This window comes from Pezoporus flaviventris, unplaced genomic scaffold (genome assembly GCF_033815535.1).
Source record: "Pezoporus flaviventris isolate CSIRO_AGI_PZ_B2104156 unplaced genomic scaffold, CSIRO_AGI_Pfla_v1 ptg000002l, whole genome shotgun sequence".
NCBI classification, from domain to species: Eukaryota; Metazoa; Chordata; class Aves; order Psittaciformes; family Psittacidae; genus Pezoporus; species Pezoporus flaviventris.
Genome location: NW_026892550.1, coordinates 27,365,379 through 27,389,505, shown reverse-complemented (window position 1 = coordinate 27,389,505; position 24,127 = coordinate 27,365,379). Strand labels below are relative to the sequence as shown.

The following is a 24,127-nucleotide window of genomic DNA, read 5'->3' as shown; positions in this document are numbered from 1 at the left end:
TTTTTTTAGTAGTATTATTATTTGTTTTGATTATAGATAGGTGAAAGCATTGTTTTTCATAATTGTTTGAACAGTTACTGAAGTCATGAGTAAAAGATAGGAAGGGAACATATTTTTTTCAATGTATAGCTGTCATATTGGAGTAGATTTATTGCCAGACTGCCAGAGGAAACAAAATAATTTTCAAGATGTATGCATGATTATGTGTGTTTTCATTCAAAGGTATCCTGATGCAAGGTGATCCATCCATTATATTTATCATCTATATATAGAATGATATCTTCTGTTACTCACTTAGAATGTTATCACCCTGGGTAAGAGATTAATAAATTCAAAATATAATATAAATATAACATTTTCAGAGAATTAAATGGAACAATTCAGATTTTCTTATGTAAAGGTTATAGGCTAGCAGAAATGCAGCTAAAATTAACTGAAATTTGGTTTTAGGTTGACATTTAAGAAGATAATGTGTTCTTGTGTTCTCGAAATAATACACTTATCCTTCCTTCCCTATCCCCATGGTACTGACACAGCACAACAGCAAAGATGATTAAAAGAAAAAAAGAGAAATACTATACTTGTGTCAGCTAGGATTCTCTTTAAAGAGTTAAACATTGCAAACATGGCAAAACGTATCAAAAGAGTTGTTCCAAATAGATGTTTTGTAAATTTTTTTACATGAAAGAATATTGAACTGTAAAGTTAGAATCAGTTACTAGAAACTTGACTTTAAATGGCTTTCCACTTTATTGCCTGGCAATCTCCTGTACCCTGGGTGTTAATCATCTGCATAATCCCCATAGCAAAATGGATAAAGTAAAAATAAAAGAAGTGTGCTCTTTAGGGGAGGAATTATCACGCAAACAGTTACCAATTAAGAGGCAGTTACAAACATATTTGAGTCCAACAAGACTCAAGACTGAGTTTGAGTGATGGGACAGTTTGCCTTTCAAAGATTGTGTTGCAGTTTAGACAGCCCAAAAGTCTTTGCAGTTCACTAGTTAAAATTTATACTTGCACAAAATTGTATTTTATAGGGTCTGTAAGGACTTAACTATAGATTTCACTCTGATATAAAGCCACAGAATTATCAGTGTCTTAAATTAATGTTGTATATTGTTACCTGAAAGGAAACGTTTTAATCAGTTCTTGCCGGTCTCTGCTACTTTGAATACTTGCTATCCGAAGTTGGTTTAAATCAATGAATAATAAATGCACAGTCACATTCTGAACAAAGAAAGGTTCTGATCTAGTTTCTCCCACTTTGCCATACATCATTTGGATGGAAAAGATGTAAATATTGGAAGACTTACAGTGTGTTTTTATGTTAGATTCTTTGGCAGAGAAGTATTTCTCTGTTTTCAGACATAGCTTAAAAAGTCTCTGTCCTTTGCTATTCCTAGTTGGTATCCTTACCCTGTAGTGCAGGACTTCCCTCACTTCTATATGTTCAGTGGGTTTAGTCAAGCTGTGTTTTAGACAACAATGAAATTATTCAATAATAGAAAATAAACTCTATTTTTTTTATTATTTTTTTTTCTTTGGTAAGCCAAAGAATTTGAGTGATGGGGTGTAGGTTCGAGGTGAAACCAGTTTAAGCTTTTTCTTTGCAGAGAAGGAAAAGATAATGCAAAACTGCATCCTGAGGAAAGATAACTAAATATTCCTTTTGTTGTTGTTATCTTGGCTTGGAGAAGCTGAAAATGTAGTCTTACATCATTGAAAACAGTGCAGAGTTATTCAGTGTATGGTTTTTTTTCAATTCCAAGTTCTGCAGCTGAATAAAAACCAAGCAAACAAACAAACAAACATACAAACCAACCCTCTGACACATTTTCAGTATTTTTTTTATGTTTAAAATTACGTTTAAGCTTCTAAGAACTACTTCAATCATTATTGTTATCTCTATAACACCTTTGTTTTATTATATTTTGTCTTTAAAATTCTTCAGGCTTGTCATTCCCAGCAGTATTCTCTGTTAAAAAGTCACTGAGCCACTTCCCTACACCAAATATTCTGTGAAAGACTGTTACTAAGAGGAAAGATGTTGTCTGAGGAGATTTGGTCTAATTAGGTCTGAGAATGTAGATCAGCTGATATATTTGTTTTTTGTTTAGTGTTAAAAGCAGCTTAACAAAATTAAAACTGAATATATGACAAACGAGTAAATTATCATTGTCTTTTAGAAACATATGGGAAGATACATTGATTTAATTACAATACTGAGCGTAGAAACTTTATTAATTCTAGTATTTATTAAAATGTGAATCAATACACTGAACAATAGTGTTGCTTAGTTCAATATCAGCTGATTTCTCATGACAAATTTTCTTGATTTTATTTTAACTGTAGGATTAAGGATAAAATGTTTAAAGTCACACCAGTTTTTAATGAGTATAAAGCTCCAGAATCCTGAAAGAGTTGACAAGATTCAAGGAAGAAAGAAGTTATTTTAGTGCCCTGAAAAACTTTGTGAAAAAGTCCACTGTTAAATATTATATTTATTATAATGTTGCATATACAGATTTTAGTGTGCATTTGGACAACTTTGGCATAATTTTCATATACTCAATTGCTTTGACAGTTCTAAACAAAGGCTTTATCTTTTAGAGTAAGCGTTCTCTGAGAAGCACGAATCAAGTCTAAATTTTGTTAATTAACTTTGCTCAAAATCCAGACCTCAAAACAAGCCAGCTTTTTTTTCACTGTCCTCTAGGGTGAATGTGGGGGAAAAAAGCCCCACATTAAAGTCTAATGTTTCACTGCAAACAACTAAGGTGCATTGGAAATATTTTACAGAGATTTCATTAATGTTTTAGGAGAATATTAATAAGATCATAATGGAAAATTGAATATAATTGTACTGACAATTTCTGTAGTATTCCAATAAAATTACCTGGAACTGTTTGGTCATCTCTTTATGTTTAGGAGAGCATGACTAGTTGTCAGGAACACAGCATAAACCACATATTAAAGCAGCTGTTATGAAAAAAAAAAATTGTAGGTATTTCTTGTGCAATTTTTTATGCAGAAGTATAAGAAGTAGAAGTACTGAAACCCTAATGAAAGCTTGAATGAGATCTTTTTGGCAGTTGAACATTGTTGCTAAGGAAATGAATCCATTTTTAATATTCCATAGTTGTCTATGATCTTGATTTTAAAAGAAATTAGTCTTTAGAATTTAACTGATTAATTCTGCAGATTGCACAAGTGATCCAGGTCCATGGCATTTCTCATGCTGTTTTAATCTAAATGTCATCTGTGAAAAACTGCAAAGTCACGGAACTGTATTTGTTGTAGTCTCTGTCAGTTGAGGAAAGTTTTCTTCAATATTTTAATATCTGCGGTGGAAGAGTATTTGTCATGGAACAGTTAGCCAGTTACTGAAACAGAAATAAATTCTGAATAGCTAGAGAGTAGAAAAGAAAGAAAAATTGTTAATTAGGTCCTTTGGAAAGATCTGTGATATTAAAGGGTGACAATTATCTACAACTGCAAAGTTGACACTAGTGCTGTTCCTACTGGAAAATAATATGCTTCCCTGAAGGGTCATGTGCTGTCTCTTTCCCTGAACCATAATCAAATGTACAGACTTTTATTTCCTTAATTCTGACCTTCACAACAGATCTGTTGGCTTGTTTTAGTTTGTGACTGGCAAGTCTCCAAGCAAATTTTCCAACAAAAAGGCAGTTTATTGAACCACAAAGTCCTACAATGAACGTGGGGATGAATACCTCCTTTCTAGAGATGACAAATTTTAGAGGAACATGGAACAAATTCTGAACTCAGATATTGGCCAAGTTTGTGTCATACTAATGGCAAAGCTCCTTATTAAATATTTTGCAAGGTTAAAGAATATACAACAGCAAAATCTGAGGTGATAGCATTTAAAGGTCACTTTCTGGCTGTTGGAATTCAAGATGAATGTGTGATGTGTAGGGGATGTTTGTGTTTTTAGTCTTGAAATACTCTCTTCTACCTGTTTTGTTCAGAATAGTGTAAGAGGTTTTATTGATTTTTCATAATTTATGGTGATAAAAGGTATATACTTTATTAAAAATATAATTCAGATTAAGATCTTGTGGTGGTTCTGCCTGAAGAACTGGAAAGCAAGGCTATTCTGTCTTACTTATTAGCTGTTCATATACCTATTCAAAAACTGAGGAAATTACCAGCCAAATAAGTATAAGGCATCTTAATTCCCTGTTATGTGAGCGGCCTTTGTTAATAGGCAATTTTGTTGTTTCACAGTGTAAGATAACCACACTCTCCTCCTTCAAGTAGGAAGAATAGTTACCAGCAGATGTTGTTTCCCTTGGAAAAATTCAGAACAGCCCTTGTAATAGAATCAGGAATTGTGTGTAACAGAGAGAGATGGAGGAAGAAGAGATTTACAGGTGCAATATCACCTAGGCAAGTGTAATGACTAGGAAGAGAAAAGTACAAGAAACAATGAGACTGATCCTTTCTTATGAGAGAAATACTTTGGGTCCTGAAAAGAAGACTAGGACTGACTGCACAGAATATGGAAAAGTGTAACTCATGCTTCCATAATTAGAAGAGGTAAAAATTAGCTTCTCCTTCTCTCTTAAAGCCAGAGTACATGGAAAGTTACTTGACTTTGCTAGCTATATAGCCAAAAGTAAATTTTCTCAGTAGCAGCACAAATGTTACTTGCATGAAAGGAATGCTGCAAAGACATTTTAGACTGAATGCCTGTGCTTAGCAGCTGATAAAATACATGCTGAGACTTTTGCGATAAGTGTTGAAGTCCTCAGCCCTGGGCTATCATGATCAAGATCTTTTATGAAAATTTAAAGTGTACTCTTCATAATCAGTGGATTATCTGTAATTCCTGTAATTGCCATTCTATTTCTGATTCCTTTTGATGCCTTGATCAAAGCCTCATTATACCTCATGCTAAACATCCATGGAGTTAATAGTGCTTGCATCAAGCAAGTGCAATAGTGAAGCCTGAAATTGATATAATAAGGAACGGGTGCATGCAGGGGAAGGCTCAGTAAAATAACAATAATAATAACCCTTCTTTTTGGTAGGGTGTTTCAGAGTTCATTTGAGCTTATGTGTGCTTCTGATTATTTAATACAGGAACAGCAAGAGAGAACTAGTAATGCAGAAAGCATTGCCAAGGTAATTAGGATCTTCTTGAAGGAAGGCTTATCAAGAAATATCAACATTGTAGAAACTGAGATAGCTACATTTTCTACATTTGTCCTAATTAAATTTTTCTGGGGGCTTTTCAGCTCAGTAATAAGACAATTCTACTTGCTGTGTCACAAGCTTAATGACTAAGGAGTGAGCTTTGAGTGTTTAACAAGCTTCCTGCAAGTACATTTGTACTGTTGTTTAATTTTTAGTTGGGATGTTTATATCTAAGTCCATTTAAAAAATTGTTTGATGCTTAAATTAAATCCACAAAAGTCACATCTTTTTTCTGTTATTTAAAGATCTACTTTTGCTTTATCACTGAGTGTTTCTATGCATGACTGAATTCTGCCTTAATAAAAATTTCATGGTGCGTTATACAAGGAAGTAAAACGAAGACGTTATTTCTATCTGGAGGTTATAGCCATGATCCCTGTGCAGCTTTACCTATTCATGTGGCTCTTGAGAGTGCTGTTTGAGTCTCGTTGGCTACACCTTTGGTAGGTATAACCGTGTTTGGGTTCAGATTTGCTGTCATGAACCTGGATGATACCTGTGATTGCCTTTAGCATGACATGGAAACAGAGCATAGATTGAGAACTGGGATACCATCCTTTGATGAAAAAGAAATATCTAAAAAGTATGTTTCTTGAAACCTCATCTATACCCACAAGTACAATATTTCTTTCAGGATCAGCTAGAGTGTATTTTTATTCTTTTTCAAACTATTTGCTTGTGCTTTGTTTACCTGTATTCCAAAGTTTTTCATTTCTTATGTGAGTCAATTAAGTGAGATATATTTCCCTTCTTGATTTGGAAAAATAGTTTGTAACTCACTGAAAATATGGCTCTACATCAATATTTATGTTATTTTCACCAAATCAATTTTAACATTAAGTCAAACCTGCTACTCATTTTACTAGTGTTATGTAAAAATGTTGACTATTTTTTTTGCATTGATGATAATTATCACAGAATATTATATGTAAATTACGTTACCTATAAATCAGTCTTGCCATGGACAAATGAAATGCATTGACTTGACTGCTTTTCCAAACCTCCATAATATGTAAAACTGGTGTGAAAAAAAATACTGATTTTCAATAATATTGGTCAAACTTTAAGATACCTGGAATGTTTCCTTGAAGCGGAAGTCCAAAGTTTATTGTGATTTTGCAGTCAGCTTCCTGATTCTAAATGCAATTCAGTTGTGACTCTCAGGTTAGAAAGGACAATTTGTCAAGAGCAAAGAACACTAAATTAAAATATATTTTGGGAATGCAGGAATATGGAAAATAGGTAAAGTGTCAAATTTAATTGGATTTCTATGTATATTAAATCTTCTCATCTTGGAATTGTCCAGGAATAACTTCAACTATAAATTATTCACTTCTCCCTGTATGAAGTATCCCTATGTTGAGGACCCTACTGTCCTGACACCTTGGGAAGATTCTTAGAAATGGAAGTACTCTTGGAAATAGTATTTTGGGAATATTCTGATGAAGAATATTTTTCTTTAATTTGTATTCGACAGTCCCAAGCTCTTACAAGCTTCCGACAGTTTTAACAGAGAGTTCAGTCTTTTTAAGTACTCATCAACTGTTGGCATTTGAAGGTCTGTTTTTTACAAATCAAGTTCCATCATGTTTATTTAGTGCTAATTATAAAGTTAATGATAGAAAGTTTGGCTCTGAGACTGCCAGCCTTATGGATGTGAGGGTTTTTAGTCCCTGGAGCTTTGGAAATACATGGTCATTCTGAGTCACTAGTTTGTCAAAAGATCCCTGTAAGGAGATGTTCTGCCATAACTATACTAGTTGCCCATACTCCCTACCTATTGTATTTTATTTTTTTTTTTACATCTATTTGACACTTTGTAGAGGTCCAGAAACCTGATGTGTTGTGCACAGGAATCATAAGATCTAGTGCTTTCACTATAAACTATGGTGTACATATTGCTACTATTTGTAAGAGTGTCGAAGTGTGCGGTAGTATCATAATTAACTGTGTTCTGAGTCTGAGATTATATTTAATTTTACAATGTACCATCTTACCTAGAGTAAGCTAATGTTGTATCAAACTAACTGGAATGAATTTGCTCCATTTAAGCGCTTTCTAATTTAAAGGGTGAATTTTGGAAAGACTGTTCAAAATTGAGCTAATTAGCTGGGATTGCCTGTTTAAGTAGTGTACAAAAAAAAATCACAAAATTTGTCCAAAACATGTTAAAAATAATTGAACCATCTATAAAAAATTAGAGTTTTGCTATGATTGCTCATGCAGAATATTTTATAGTCAAATTACTTTATAAAGCAATTTATTGGTATTTTATATGCTTACAGTAAGGTGCTCATCTAATTCTAAAAATAAAATTGATCATTAGTACTGCACTGTGATCCTTACTCAGAAAAAAACAAAACCCTAAAACCAAAACCCTAAAAGCAAAAAATCCACGGCCTTTTTTTTTAAAAAAAAAAAAATCCATTGTATTTATAACTGTATTCACATTCAAGAACGCTTTTTGAAAATATCTCTGAAATTCTTTGGTTTATTTTTCCTTTCATGAATCCCAGCTGCAAACCTGTTTCAGATACGACGTGACTATAGAATCATAGAATAGTTAGGGTTGGAAGGGACCTTAAGATCATCTAGTTCCAACCCCCCTGCCATGGGCAGGGACACCTCACAATAACCATGTCACCCAAGGCTCTGTCCAACTTGGCCTTGAACACTGCCAGGGATGGAGCATTCCCAGCTTCCTTGGGCAACCCATTCCACTGCCTCACCACCCTTACAGTAAAGAGCTTCTTCCTTATGTCCAATCTAAACTTCCCCTGTTTAAGTCGTAACCCATTACCCCTTTGTCCTACCACTGCAGTCCCTAATGAATAGTCCCTGTCCAGAATCTTTATAGGCCCCCTTCAGATACTGGAAGGCTGCTATAAGGTCTAAACATACTATAGTATCATCATGTTCATCTGCTTTATCTTTAATACGCTACTGAAAATCCTGAAGTTGTAATATTTTGGGGCTTGCAACATGAGTCATCTCATAGAGTTTCATGAGCTTCTGCTAGCATTTTAGGTCCTCATATCTGTCAGGGAGCAGCAAGGGCTGGCTGATCCCTAAGGGGTAAGAAGAGGTCAACCAAAACCACCCTGCCAGGAGGGGTTCAAGTGGAGCTGGACTGAAATGCCCCTTCTCCAGTGGTGGGGGAAGTGCCAGGGAGGTTGGGCAGGGCCAGTAAGGGCTGATGATGCCCTCATGGCCCTAAGAGTATCCCTTTATAATACTTTAGTTGCTAGCATTTTGTTATTATTAAAAGCTCTATGTGCTTGTAAGAAAGAATGTTCTTACTATGTTGATTTTTGTTATATACAGTATAATATTTGAAATGGTATCATAAATATTTTACTACCTCTTTTCTGAAGACCACATTTGGATAGCAATGCAGGAATAGAAAGTTCAAGTGGTCTGTTAATGAGAAGGTGTGTATATATAGTCTGCTATGCTTCATATAAAATCACCTCTGTTTTTTAAGAAATAATTAACAAATTAATAACATCAAAGATATTTCTGTGTCAAGGTGTCATGCATCAGATATAAAGAATTATAATTCAGTACAGAATTTAAATTAGGAGAAATGATATTTGAAGTGAAAACTTCTTACTCTGTTACATATGACTCATTAAGGATGGGGAAAAAACACAGAAAGTAGCGTCCCTCAAATAAAGTCTTTTGCCACAGATGAGTTCTTTTAAAAGTTTTAGATTTTTAAAAAATAGACCTTTTCAAGCCATTGTTCAGAATTTTATTTTGCACAGCTGAAGAATGTTCCCTATTAAGATGAGTTCAGAAATCATTTCCAGAAAAAAAAACAAAAACAAACTAATATAATTTCACTATCTGAAATTCTTTGTTCTTTTGGGGTTTTTACATGTGTTTACAAAGCAAGATTTGCATTGTCCTGTAAACAGACAATATAGCTGAGAAAAGAAGCTGTCCGCTAAGGAGCTAGCTGCCATTGGTGTGTGTGAAGAATACTCACGAAGTCTTCACATAAACAATATGACTTGTTCCACATTTTTCACTGGCTCTGCAGTAGACATTAAACTATTCCTGAAAATGCTTAACAAATACAGGTAATTTTAGAGCAAATTTATATAGCAGACTAACTGCTGTGCTTAATTCATCACACATTCTTGCGGTTCAAGTCAGATTTACAAAGAGTGGGAAAGAAGCCATGGTTGTGTGTATGCTAATGCAAATGAGGAAACAGGAGCAATATCTGAATTACCATAAGAGAGAGGGGGAGGAAAAAAGTCAGCTTTCCAGTTACAGTTGGATTTTAGGGACTACTTTGCTCCAAGACCAAATAATAATCTGAAAGTGGTCTAAGTTTTCAGTACTTCAGGAAACTCTCTGTTCAAGTGTCCCATGCCGCAAGTTTAGGCAGCAAGAACTGCTTTTGAGCTCACAGGACTGGGGCCACAAGAATGGGATGGCATTTTCCAGAGGTAGAAAGGTGGGATGGGCAAGATAGATCTGCCTTTTTAGTTCATTTTCTCATGCATTCAAGTTAACTCTGTGTCAAGAACTGATAATAGGTGATGAAGAACCTCTTCAGGGGTGTTCCTTGGAGTTGCTCATGCTAATGCTAACACTGCATGTATACAATTATGTTCTAAATATGAAGCATGTCTGTTCCTGATACTGATAATGCTGAGCTACAGAAATACATGGAACTCATTTTATAGCACCACATTATCTTATTACATGTAAAGGAAAAACAGCACTACATTACTTTATTATGTGTAATGGGAAAATGGTCTTTATGCTCATCTCTAAATGGAAGATCTGATATACAGCTGTATAATGCCAGCAACAGCAGTAAGAGAACTTTGCCCATTTTTTAAGGTGTGGCTTTTTGTCAGGTATAACCTAAAGCCTTTTTTGTTAAGTATATATACAGAAATTATCCTAATTAATTGTCCTGGTTTCAGCTGGAACAGAGTGGTACTTAGTACTAGCTGGGTTTTTTTCATACTTTATCAGCTATTGGGTGATGTCAGCCTAGAAAATTATATCAAGAAAATAAACATGCTTGTTCCTAGGCTTGTCTGACTTCAGAACAAATGTTACTTATTTACAAATACTTACAGTATTTGAAGAGCTTAATAATCCCCCCTTTTTCCAGAAAAACAGTGTGATAACACACTTCTATCTCCCTTCTGACATTGTTATATCAAATACTTTGTGGATTATCAAGTCTATTAAATTGCATGATGAAGTTTACATCAGAAAGAGTAGCAGATCTGGTGATCCAGAGAGAAAATTATCCAATGTTTTTATACCACAGGTATATTTGTGTCCATATGACTGATGTTTATCTCAGTTTTATACTCATCTTACAGATCTTTAATTCTAGCTAAATATCCTCTGAGTTACTAGCTCCTCTGAGCAGACTACCTTTGAATATCTTGAACCTGTCCTTAGGCACTTCCTGTGGAAAATAGAACTTCAGGTAAACAGTGTAGATAAAATGCTGGGCTGCTTAAATTGTTAGAGTTCTGCCCCTGGGTTTTCTTTCTTCCAGAATTTAAGAGTGCAACTTTATATTTGAAATCCAGAAACTAAGGAATATAGATTTAAGTTCTTAACTTCTTCATCCCTCTTTTTATCTTTAAATAAGACAAAGAAAGGAGAAGAAAGAAGGCTTGGCTCACCTAATTTTTCATTATCCCATACCTGAGAATTTGATATCCAAGCTTTTATTTATAATTAGAGCCTGAGCACAAGAAACCTGAGAATCTTGTTAAGTATTTTCCTAAGGTGAAAGGAAAGAAACATTCAGGTTAGACCATGGATAGTGCTTGGAAGTGTAAATTGCCAAACAGCTGAGCTGGCAAAAATAGGCATAGAAGTACCCTCCCTTGCTAAGGGTGAGATTATTCTGAGAAGACTCTTAGCAGAATACTGGTTAAGCAAGAGGGAAAAGGGCTCCTTAAAAACATATTTCGGCCACACAGCTCTCTTATCAGGACAACCTTCTTTCCCAGAGCAGCAGTTGCACGGACTAATGATCTTCAAAGGACCATAAGACAAGTGAAAATCAAATCAAGTGTTGAGAAAAAGGTCCTTAGCAGCTGCTTTTGTTGCCAGAAGCTCCCTTAATTGCATCACGTTTAGCTCAAACCAGTCACACTGAACACGGTGGTGTCTCACTGATAATTACAGCTTCTTATATAGGAAGATGGACAAGTGATTCTCATCTGCCAGATTCCATGATGCAGAGCTAATTGACAGGATGTTAGAGAGGTCATAGCATGGTCCAGCAAGAGATGAAACACATCTGAACTCTTAGAAATTAGCTCAGAATAATTTCAGACTTCCCGGGGAACTGATTGTCATTTAAAGTTAATCATAGTGAAAACAACTGGGAAGAGTGTTTTTGGCAGAGGCAAGGCCTGGATTCAAAGGAGTGAATTTTAACCTGTAGAAAAATTAAGTGCAAAGCTAATGAATCATTCAGGTAAAAATAAATCTTTATGTATGGCTCCTTAACTCCTTTCTTATCTTGTAAAACTTTCACGAACAGGAAGAACCAATATCTTCACATATAAACACAAAGTAGCCTATCTAACCTAATATGCTCAGTGCAGGATGCCCAGGGAAGAACCTAAGAATGAGTATATAATGATTTTCAGATTATTTTTTTTTTTTACCAGGCCCTTAGTCATTCCTAGCTAAGGCACTTTCCCAGCTGTTTTTGTCAGGTGTTTTACCTATGCTTAGTTGCCAGAAGCATTAATGTACCTAAGGTCTCGCTGCAAGCTTCAGGGGAAGTACAGTGTGGTATAAGGTGATTCTATGGAGGAAAGTGCCTCTGCAGTAGCAGCAACCACCAAATTTTCCCGCTTCTCATGTACTCATCACCTTCCAATGACAGCATGATAAGTAAGCTCTTTTTTTTTAGGCTGGGTTTCTCATGGCTATCTGTTGAAGCTCTTCCCTTTTCCCCTGCATCTGTCCTTCCCCTGGCGGGTGGATCTGGCTCCTCATTCTTCAGGAGGAGAATTCAGTTCTGTCTTCATTTCTCAGATTCCTTAAGCTGGCTGTGAACACAGGATATGCTTACGCATATATATGTAAACATTCCTGGAATGCTTAAATATAGTAGGATGCTGATAGCAATGTAGTCATGCTGCAAACTGACTCCAAAAATGTTAAGACTGTACTTAACGTCATACCATACTTAGCTTTGTTCTGCATCAGTTTGATCACTGATGAACCTAGGACAATCGCTAGTAGCACCTGTCAGGTACTACTGGTGGGTGGGTCAGGGTTGTTTGTTATAGGACCTCACCTCCCAGTGCTCTCTTTCTTTGCTTTTTCGAGAATAATACCTCTTACCTTCAAAGAAATGCATGGCTGTCTTTGTAAGGTTTTAGTAAGTGCAATCCTAACACTGTAGGTCATGCAGGTTAATAGAATAACGTAGTATAGTGTTGATTAAGTAGTTAGAAAAGTGTATGTTAGCAATATGTGGAAAAGGCTAACCAGGTTTGTATTAAAGTTTTTGAATTTGTAACTTTGTAATATCCTGAGGAAACAAAATGTATTTTGTATAAATTAAGTTCAGCTCTGATTTCTAAAGCAGGGATTCTATGCACAAAGATTTTAAGCTCAAGACAGCAATCTTGTTATTCTTTTACATAAAAATTTGACTTGTAAAATACTTTGTGAAATCATTAAAGAGGCTATTATGTTTGACAGAACTCCCCTCTCAGCATGCATGTTTATATTTAGCTCTAACTTAATTCTACCTCAATTTTTTGTTCTCTCATTTATTGTCTTATACATGTTTCCCAGGATAGCCCACTGGTCTTACAGTCTGACAGAAATGTAACAGTGAATGCAAGAAATCACATGGGACAGTTAACTGGACAACTGACAGTAGGTGAGTGTTCTTTATTGACTGTTGTGTACATCAGTTTAGATTTATGAATATTATTGCTGAATAGAAAAAAATTCATCACCATACTCAAACAAAAAAACAATGTGTACAATGGATTAGAAGAGCATGATTCAGTATTAGCTGAGGGCAGGGAAAGTAGAAATTCCTCCAAATATTTAAAACAGTTTAATGGAAAACTATAATCTTTGAGGTAGCTGTAACAAAACAAACTAAAAAAAAATAAAAATCAGCAAAACATGTTTCAATAACAGTTTTGGTGGGGAAAATAATTATCATATTCTCACAAGTTCTGTCAGTCTTCCATTGCTTCAGTGGGAACTGGTTTGCTCCCATTAGTCTTGCAGTGCAGCTGCATCAGCATATATTGCAAACAGCTGGAGTAGCAGAATGTAAAAAAAAAAAACAAAATAAAACAAGAATCCAACTGCTTTCCTGGTCATTACAAAATTCTAGTGGAAAATGATCATACTGCCAGCCCCTGTATAAAATGGTGGCAAATATTTTGCAAAATATAAAATACAGCAGATCAGAGTTCCAAATGAAATAGAAATAAAAAATCCTGTACTTATCTGTTCTGCTTTTCATGAGTTTTTTCCTTTAAGTTTAGCACGTTATGCCGCTTTTTTAGCACAAATCATACTTACTATATAAATAAATATGAAATAATATTTTTTATATTTTCAATACTAGGATAGTACTGAAGATATTCATTGCTTTTTAAGAATATTGGCCAGAAAGTTAGTACAAAGCAATGTTCTAGATATGCTAGAAAACAATATATATTGACTGGGAATAAGATGAAAAATAATACAAGCAGGTATGTCTAAGTTCCCAACAGCTGTATAAATTTGAGGAGACGCCCCTTAGACTCCGTGTTTCTTTGTTGTTGTTTTTTTTTTTTCACTTCTGGATTAAGCTGTGTTTTACCTACTCATGTGCCGAGGCTACGCTCATGAATAGTGTTAATTTAACTCTAGTTTTAATCTACACCGAGCTTTCAAACTGGCTGGAGATAGCTGCTTCAAGTTGTAAAAAATCTTTGGCAAGTGCATACATTGACACACCATCTGCACTGATTTCCCTGAATGACCACATCAAATGAGTGTGCAAAGGTAACCAGACCTGCTAGCAGATACAGACAGATGAGGAAAATTAAGCTAACACCTGTTCTAGCCATATTGTACTTGCCCAGTGTGCTTATGGAACACAGTTCTGTCTCTTCCAATAGCTCTATTATTAAAACCTTCCGCTTCGGTTAGTAATTGCAAAAAGGTGAGGCGTCTATGGCAGACATTCACATTGACAAAAATAGATATGGTATTTTGATTGCTGACACCATTCCTGCTGAGTGAATCCAGCAATGAAAATGTATGTGAGTATATTGAGATTGACTTAAAGGCGTCACACTAGAGGTTAATATTATAAAAACATAAAAGGCCTGAAGAAAACATGTGTTCTTATGTTACCATCATTAGGGTGAACATCTATAAGCTTCTTGGTGTGCAGCTGGTGCAGAGTGTCTGGAGAGTGGAAGTTTGCTAGATTGCAATATTGTATTTACATTATTTCTTTTTCTTTATCCTCTTATTTTTCAGGCTGTATTGCCTTTATTCTTTCTTATATTAATAGAAAAATCTTCTTTACTTTTTATAAAATCCTCATACAGCACTGAATGCCTATTAAAATATTCCTTGTTACTGATTAATATTTCTTACTACAGGTACTCATATCTACCAGTGCCATCAGTATAAACCTGAACTATTGGTAATCAAGGATATTAACAGGCTCTTGAAATTCAGAATGTATTATTCCTGCCTTCCCTTATAAAAAAATTTCTTGTGCAAGGTAGAGCACTGAAAGACACATTTTTGCCTAGCTAAAACATGGAGATCTCTGCTGAGAGAAGGGGTGGGGGCTTTTCTATACCACGTTTGCTGACATCAGTAAATATTTTTTCCTGTTGTAAATATGGTCTGGAAAGTCACAGACTTGATAAAAAATGCTCTTTGTCCCTCCACTAGTGCTGCATGCTGAAGCAGTTATGTGTGTCTGCTGAGTGAAAGGGATGAAAATAAATAGTGGAGGAAGCAGTGAGAAGAAATTTTTAATATTAAAAAAAAGGAAATTATTATGCCTACTTAACAACTTTAAAATGTTCTTCTCTGTTAACTTCTTTGAAAAGTTGAATAATTAAAAATCCCAAAACAAACCAAAAAACCCAAAACCCAACACTACAAAATTTATATGCATAGCAGGGACATTCTGAAAAGAAAGAAGGATGATTGTACATTTAGGTGGATGACAATTCACTTCCTATACATGTAATACCATTGGCATTTTATCTGTATTTCAGAGGACATGCATGGTTTTACAAGGCAATAAATACGCTGGTCTCTTTGTTGTTTAAATTGCTGTTGATGTTAAATTTTATGTCAACTAAAATTTCTTTTTTTGGTGTTTGGAATTGTGCCATGCATGGGTAAGACAGTCTTAAAGAGGATCTGATTAAAACTTTAACTGCAAAATAATGTAAAGAATTAGGTGTAGGGCTGCGAGAAAGATGGCTATATGATCATCCAGGGAGATGGAAAAACTCCAGTCCGCTCTTGATAACAGGTATTCAATTCTGTGAGTTATTGTGCGAGTTATTTCTGTAAAGTACATCATTAAGACATCTTGAAACACATCAAAATCTAGGAGGAGTGAAGAAAAAATATGGTAAAAAAAAAAATAGCTTAGACCACTGGATGATTCAGTGGTTACATGTTTGAATGGTGTCAAGTAAAATTACGGCTCCAGGTCTTACAAAACCAAGGTTGCATTCATTACTATAGTACAGTGTATTTATACTGACACTGAAAATTGTACCAAGAGAAAGTCACATGCGTAGCAATGCTGTCTGTTGAGATCTACACCAACTGGGCTAAAGTGTTGGTTTGTGCTCTGGTCTATTCATGACATATGGTCAGGAAACTGCCGGATTTGTAACTGGATCTCCAAAAGGACTCCACAGCCTCCAGTTTTTAGACATGCTATTTAAGACCAACAAAGCAGATGTTAGGGTGGTGAGGCACTGGAAAGGGTTGCCCAGGGAGGTTGTGAATGCTTCATCCCTGGCAATGTTTGAGGCCAGGTTGGACAAAGTCTTGGGTGGCATGGTTTAATGTGGGGTGTCCCTACCCATGACAGGGGTCCTTTCCAGGATCTTAAGGTCCTTTCCAGCGCTAACTGTTCTATGATTTTATGAATAGCTTAAGCTCTTCTTTTGGGTCACTTTATCATTACTAAGGCTCTTCTCATTGTAACCTGTAATTTCTTTGCTAAATTACTTGCTTCGCTTATACTTTTTTACGGACTTTTTTGTACCTTAAATGGAATTTTTTGTTGAAAATTACTCTGTTGTCTAATATTTTCCTTGGTTTAAGTTAGTAATCAGTCCAGAGAATATTTAGATAACTCTCACAGAAAAATATTGTACCTTCTGAGTATACAAATTTTATAGTATTATGTTTCTTACTAAAGTTTTATAGTAAGCTAGACACTTTCCAAATATAGGAATATAAACAATTTATATAGGAGGTGAAAATACAGCTCATATGCCAGTCTGTGGTGCAGATCTATTGTCAGAGATTTTAAATGACAGTAATGAGAGGTAACTTGCCCTTTCTTAGTACAGGTTAGCTACCTTGTACTTATCTGCACAGTTAAAGGATGTCTTTCAGCTTCAGGAACACTGCAGAAGGTACAACAGAGTGGTGCCTGACAGGCCATATGGCTTTACGTCTCCTCCTGGCAAAGTACATGAGATGAGCCAAGAGACAGTCAGAAAGCGTGCCATGTTGCTCATAACAGTTGAAATGTCCAGCTGGAATCTGAGTCTCATCCCTTCTCATAATTTACTGTGCAATGTGATGTTGCCTCTGTTTATGTCTATCTAGTCCCTAGAAAAATCTTTTTACAAACCATCTGTGCTATAACAGGTTTTGTAATAGGACCTCGCACAAAATATACTGATATACTCTTAATGACTTTGTCTCAACTATCATGAGAATCTACTCACATTAATTAATTATATTGAAGTATGGTACTAGGAAAATGTGAAGCCCTGATAAAGAGTCAAAACTTCAACCTCTTGCCAGCACTTTGAGGGGCCTGACAAAGGAGCCTTTTAGAAATTATCGTGTTAATTTATTTGAAATTCTTCCATGTTTCTCCTGCATTTCTTATCTTCCAACTGTAGAAAGCCTTTCGACTTGTTCGCTTTGATTCAGCATCAAGAAGCAGTAGTAGCTAATGGACTAGTAAAAAACAGTTGCAAACAACTCTTTTCTAGTTTTTACTTCTGTTTGTCTTGTAAGTTGCATCATTCTCTGTGTTAATCTGCATATGTACATTTGACATTCAGCAGTGGGGAACTTATTCTCTTGTGATTAGGCCTTTAATTAGCTGGACTAAATACTTTTTTATACATCCATTACATAATTAACTCATAAAATTATTAACCATACTTGATGTCACCAGTCATTTACAGTTCACTTGTGCTTGGGTAACAAGATCCCTTTGAAAGAGAGAGGTACTTTACACAGTACTTCAGGTGCATTTAGTCATTTAGGTACATTTTCAATTTTTAAGCAGTATCTTTCATGTCTTTATGATAATTTGTATGTTACGTGCAGACATAACACTACACCACTGTTTAATATTTGATGTACTCTATGGTGTAAAACACATCTTACATCTCCTTTATGAATTGCCTCAAGAAAACTGTGCTATAAAAATAGAGAAGGAAGATATTCCCCTGTCACTTATTAGGACTAGGTGGTAATTCTTTGTGGTAGGTATGGCCATTATTTAACCTGAAATCTCTTTCCTGAAATACAAGAGCATATAGTGTCAGTTGATATGTCAAGAATTAAAAATTCCCCCATAAATAAATAAAAATGCAAGCAGAAGTATTTAATATTTAAATTATGTACGATTCCCGTGGTGTTATTTCAGGGGCAAAAGTGCTTGTGCATTCTTGGTTCTAAACAGCATAGCAAAGAAAGTCTATGCTGTGAATATCAGATGCCTTGCTTTAACTATCCTCACTAGCATGTTATATATAATTTTCTTTCAATCTTAAAATCAGTTCTTGTTAAATTATTTAAACACTACATCGGTACTTCCAGAGCTGGGGTCTTGAGACCCCTTCCTCTTCTTTCCTCATTCAGTATATTTTTTTCTTCTTTCTGCATTCTTCAAACTCTAAAAGTTTTTGACATTTAAGACTTTTCCAAAGATCCAGGTTTTCTTCTTTTGTTTTTCTTTCCATCAGTCTGAGCTCAGGAAGACTATTTCTACCTTGGACACAAAGTACAGCTCATGCTAGTTTATATCTGAAGCGAAAGGAGAACACCTTTTGCTGTCTGTAACAGATGAAAAACATACTTTGTACTTTTATAAATAATCTGATATTTCTTTCTGTAATATTTATAACATAGACAAAATACATGCTGATTATTTTCTCCCTCTTTTTCTAAGTTTATACATCTATGTTTGGAGGTACTTGTCCTTGTACTTGATTTTGAAGTTTTTTTCTTTCCATAATCTGGAGCTGGCTTGGAAAGGACAAGCACATGGAGGAAAAGATGCCTTTTTAAAGCCAGAATACATGTTCTTAAGTTTGGACCTTAGAACTCCTTTAAGGTATATGCAGCAGCTGGGGCAGCATGCTTTTTTCTTCTGTAACAACAATTTTGTTGTATATATTCAGCATAAATCTTACTTATCATTGAGTTGCTGTTATGAAATTGGACATTTTTTTCACATGTAGAAAGGTATAAATCAGCATAAAAAATTTAGATTGAACTTCAATTAAAAGGCTCTCTACTGAGAGTGGTCGGTCACTGGAACATAGTTCCCCAGGAAAGCGATCAGGGCTGTGCAGTGTCAAGCTGGTGCAGTGCTGTGTTTTGGTTTTAGTCTGAGAGCAATGCTGATAACACACCAATGTTTTAGTTGTTGCTAAGTTGCGTTTTACTCAGAGCAAGGAGTTTTCAGTTTCATGCTCTCCCAGTGAGGAGGAGCACAAGAAACCAGGAGGAAGCAGAGACAGGACACCTGACCCAAACTAGCCAAAGGGGTATTCCACACCACAGCACGTCATGCCCAGTGTATAAACTGGTGGGAGTCACCCGGAAAGCCCAGATCACTGGGTATCAGTTGGCGGGTGGTGAGCAATTGTATGGCGCATCAATTGTGTTTATTTTTTCCTTTTCCCTTTTTAGTTTTATATTCTCTTTCCTTGTTATTTCCCTTATCATAATTATTATTAGTAATGTTATATTTTACTTTATTTATTAAACTGTTCTTATCTCAACCTGCAGGGTTTAAATCTTTCAATTCTCCTTCCCATCCTGCTCAAGGAGGGGAGACAGAGGAAGAGGTGAGCAATGTCTATGTGGTACTGAGTTATCAGCTGGGTTTAAACCATGACAACAATGCTTTCAGTCATATGCTTTAGTTTTAGTTAGTCCTGTGAGGAACAGGGGCTTCTACTCAGTTATCCTTATGGGTCCTTTCCAACTTGAGATATTCTGTGATTCTATGATTCTGTCAAAGGGGTACAGAATAAGTCCATGGAGAGGGAGGAAGAGGGACAAGTAGCAGATCTTCCTCAGCCAGTCTACTGGAAACCAGACTTTGAGTGAAGCTTCAGGTCCTAGCTGCTTCCAGTTGGTGCTGGCACAAACAGCCAGACAAGCAGAAGCCTGGTCGCGTGTTGGCTTCCTGCAGAATAACCCTTGGAAAAGCAGCAGCTGCAATGCTCTTTTCTCGTGAGAAGGCAATAGTTGAAGTTCCATATCCTGATGGGATGTAGATGTGGCATGATGGGAAAAGGATAAAAGGGAATGCTAAATCAGTTTTTTCCAAGCAGTGATTGTAGGAGAGCAAAATTGCTGTGGTGACCCTGTGTAAAGGGGTGCCTGATAAGCCTCATCTTGGCGCCTTAGTATTTCATCTCAATGCTGACTTTGATTCCAGAGCATCTGCAGGGAGACTGGACATACACCTAAGTAGATTTCGATTACCAGCAGCTATTTTGCCAGCAGTATAGCAGTCCTGCACTTACTTTTCTGTTTTATAGGCTTTTTATTTTACCTCACTGTATTTTAAATGCAAGTCTAGGTGTTTCTATTATTTGTAGAAAATTCTGTTTAAGTTCTTAAATATTTTACCCTCAATATCAAAAGATATATTCCCCTCCTACCATACTGTACCATACCATACTAAACTATAAGCAGTGGTTGGATTTAATTGTAGAAGTAGAGTTTGAGTGGGAACAGGTCATTAGTAGTTTTCATGGTGGTGCTGACGCGTTAGTGTTTAAACATTAATCCATTGCCATCTGTCCTGCTGTTGTTACCCACACGCTGTTGGCCAATATAGACAGCATAACTACTACACAAATGTTCAAAGCAGAGAAATGATTCCCTTTTCTAGGAGAGAGATCCCAAAAGTGAAAGAAATAAACATTATTCCAAGGTATTTAAGTAGGATTTGAGGGATACAGCATACATCTTCAAGAGGTGGATCTAATTCCTTGGTTTTAGCTTTATCAACTGCTAATATTTAATTTAACTGCAAAAAACAGGTGCTGTGCATGTGTTGTGACATTCACTAGGCTGCTGCTGGGTGCTAAGCATTGTTAAATTACTTAGAGCATCTGGACCTTTAGCAAGTCCCTGGCAGGACATTAAGATTTTATTTTTGCTTCTTTTTTTCCCTAATGCCAGGCAGCTTATTAATATTGGTAAGCATATATTATTCTAATAGAAGTGGCTTAGGTGAAGGACAAAATAAAGGCAAATAAATGAGAAGCCGCTTTTAACTTAATCAAACACAAAACCATAATAATAAAAAAAAGGAAGTGAGATATTGCTGATGTTCTCCTTTACTTCAGAGCTACAGAGAGTACTTGCAAGAAGAAACTCAATAGCATGCTGCTGCTGTTAAAGATGTTGACATGACAGCAAAGAGATTTACCAAAAATGTGGGTGAGAAGTAATTTGTTTGTATACTTAGAGTGTTTATTCAGCTAAGTTATCTTTTAAAAGTCTGAGTTTTATCACTTACCTTACTGAGCCAGCTATGGGAAGTTAACCTGTTTCTATATATGAAAGAATTTTTTGTAAGTTCTGAATAGGCAGGCTTGGAAACATTTGTCTGTCCATGAAAATTATTTGCCCATAAAAGGTCATGAACCTCTAAGATCACAAGGTCTTCTAGATGAGTAGTAAGGCCAGGTTGGACAGAGTCTTGGGTGACATGGTCTAGTGTGTGGTGTGTAGTTGGTTTGTTGTGCTTCTTCATCAAGATCATTACATTTATTTGCCTTTTAATTATTTTGCTTCCATTCTGAACAGTATGGAGTTTCAAATTCCATATGATGCTCATACTAGAGATGTTTAATTGTGCAATTTGTAAATGGGCAGAGCTGTCTTGATGTAATTTTTCATGCACAGGATATTTAAAGGTATTTTTAATGTGGATTTTAAAAAATTCTAGTTTAAATATGCTCTGAAAATACCCTCTTTTTCCTTAGGTTATTCTTAGAGTAATAAATATTGCAGTTGCAGCTGAATTATGAACAGATGGCAATGAATTAATGATTAGCTGAATATTTTAAAATTTAGAATAGATTTCTTCCTGTGAATAAAAGCATTCCAAAGATCTGAAATTAATTAGTTACTGGGAATATTTATCACTCTAAATCACTAACATCAGTTATAGATTAAAATAATTCAGTGAGCACTTTCTCCAAATCAAAATTAAGGTCTACATTGCCTTTAATATAAGTTATTCCCACATTAGAGTCCTGTCCTGGGTTCAGCAGTAGCAGTCATTTTTCTCCTTCTTAGTAGCTGGTGCAATGCTGTGGTTTTGACTTTCAGCCTGGGAACAACGCTGATAACACCAGTGTTTTTAGTTGTTCCTCAGTAATGTTTACCCTGACCAAGGACTTTCTGAGTCTCATGCTCTGCCAGGGAGGAGGGGAAGCCAGGAGGAAGCAGAGACAGGACACCTGACCCAAACTAGCCAAAGGGGTATTTCATACCACAGCATGGCTGTTTTATTTGGAAAAGCTGTTTGTCATTCTTCTCTCACATGTATTGCCAAGGCACCTGGACTCTTTACTGCCTTAAAGTTGTCAGACACTAAAAAATTGCTGTCCATTTTGCTTCTTGGCAGAGAATGACAAGATGATTCTGACACTCACCTGTCTTTTAAGAAGGGAAAATTTGTTAATCTTCTGTTCCTAGTTTGGTGTTTTCTGGGTCTTCATTTGCTTGGTTTCTGTTTTATGGTTTTTGTTTGTTTTGGGTGTGGTTTGTTTTGTTGTTGTGGTTAGTTTTTGTTTGTTTGTTTTAACAACTTTTCTTTGTGGAATTTGCATATGAAGCCAGATGCCAATTTAGCATGTCTTTCTTTGTGGTGAAGCGATTCTAGCTGGCTTGCCATACTGCTAAAGCACAAGCTTTACAGCAAGTCTAGACAAAAACTCCACCTATGCTGCAGGTCTTGCCTCTGAATTTGTACGTTCATCTGCATCTGGGTTAGATACAAAATCATACATTCCTTTGAAGACGCTGCAGATTTCCTCATGATACTAAACTTTTTCTGTTACCATAAGATCCTACTCTCAAGGGCGTCAGTATAAGCTGTCAGTATAGCCTAGTGGTGTATTTGAAAGGTAGACACTCTGGGATTGATTCACATCACAGATAAAGATAGAATTTAAGTGTCAGCAGGGTAGGAATCTAAGGTGGATATCTTAATCTGTGAATTGAATTACATCTTCTGTGTTACAAGTAAACAATGAACTTTATTGAGAACTTATAATCAGAAGAGACATATATAGAAACTTAGAGCCCAGATCTGCTTGTATCCTGATTCTGCAGCTTCTGGCCCTTGTTCCACTGCCAAGGGCAAGGAGACAAGTAATTTCCTAAATGGATTATATTAAAATCCTGAGAGCTAGGCTAAGCCATCATCATCTTGTGCTATCATTATAGTGAATGCTAGTTGTTCAGAAATCTGCAAATGCAGTTCACTAATATACCAAGTAGCAGAAAATTATCATTTTCTGGTCATCAGGCTATAATTTTTTATTCCTTCCCTAGTACCCAGTGGTAGCCTTTTTTGTAGATGAATCCTGTATATCTTTTAATATTATTTTGTACATTTTTTTCATTGAATCTTTCTCAGATAAAGTGCCATTATATGAAATGTTAACAACTTCTGCATAGATAACTTCACCATATTTGTACTCATCAGGTAAAGCAGATAACCTGAGAAACAGTCACTTTGGAAAAATTAAATTTTTTAGTCATCCCTATTAGGATTGAATTAATTTTATTAAATTTGAAACTTTTTTTTTTTAATTTCTTTCCTAAGCAAACTTCTAATTACTTTGGGAGCTCTTATCTTTTTTTTCAGTCTTTCTGTCTCAAAATGTGATGAATCCATCATTTATATTAAAAAGTTTAATGTGTATTCAGAAAACTTTTAATGGGCTAATTTAGTACATTGCGAATAACGGTATACAATTTTTCTAGTCAGAACAGGTTATATTTGTAGTCCCTGAAAACCACAAAAAACATCTGGAAAAGCAACTTGTATATTTTTATGTATTTTTAATAAAATTAAGGAGGCAGAGTTATTATAGGTGAATATATAAAATACAAGTAAAAATATTTAAGTTGGCTTTTCATTTTTAGTGATAACTGGCCAAAAATGTTCAAAACGCATACAGAGTAGAAACAAATTTCAGAATGACTGCGTCTATTGCCTACAGAAAATATTACCAGTTAGAAAGAAAAAAATGAACTGCTTTACTTCTTAAATCTTCACAAAGGAAGATACATAACAGGTAGTAAAAAAGGCCACAGGGTAAAACCAGGAACGTAAAAGGTAAACAACAGTTAGATAACATGA

The 24,127-nt window shown here is 35.5% G+C and overlaps 1 protein-coding gene across 3 annotated transcripts in view; it reads left to right on the top strand.

Moving 5' to 3' along the window:
* The window catches only part of SGCZ (sarcoglycan zeta), a 441,993-nt gene that overhangs the window by 354,637 nt on the left and 63,229 nt on the right, over positions 1 to 24,127 (top strand). For all 3 annotated transcript variants that reach the window (XM_061473161.1, XM_061473145.1, XM_061473153.1), the window contains exon 4: positions 13,042 to 13,129. In XM_061473161.1, coding sequence (XP_061329145.1) covers positions 13,042 to 13,129 — 88 coding nt within the window. The remainder of the gene's footprint in view (positions 1 to 13,041; positions 13,130 to 24,127) is intronic.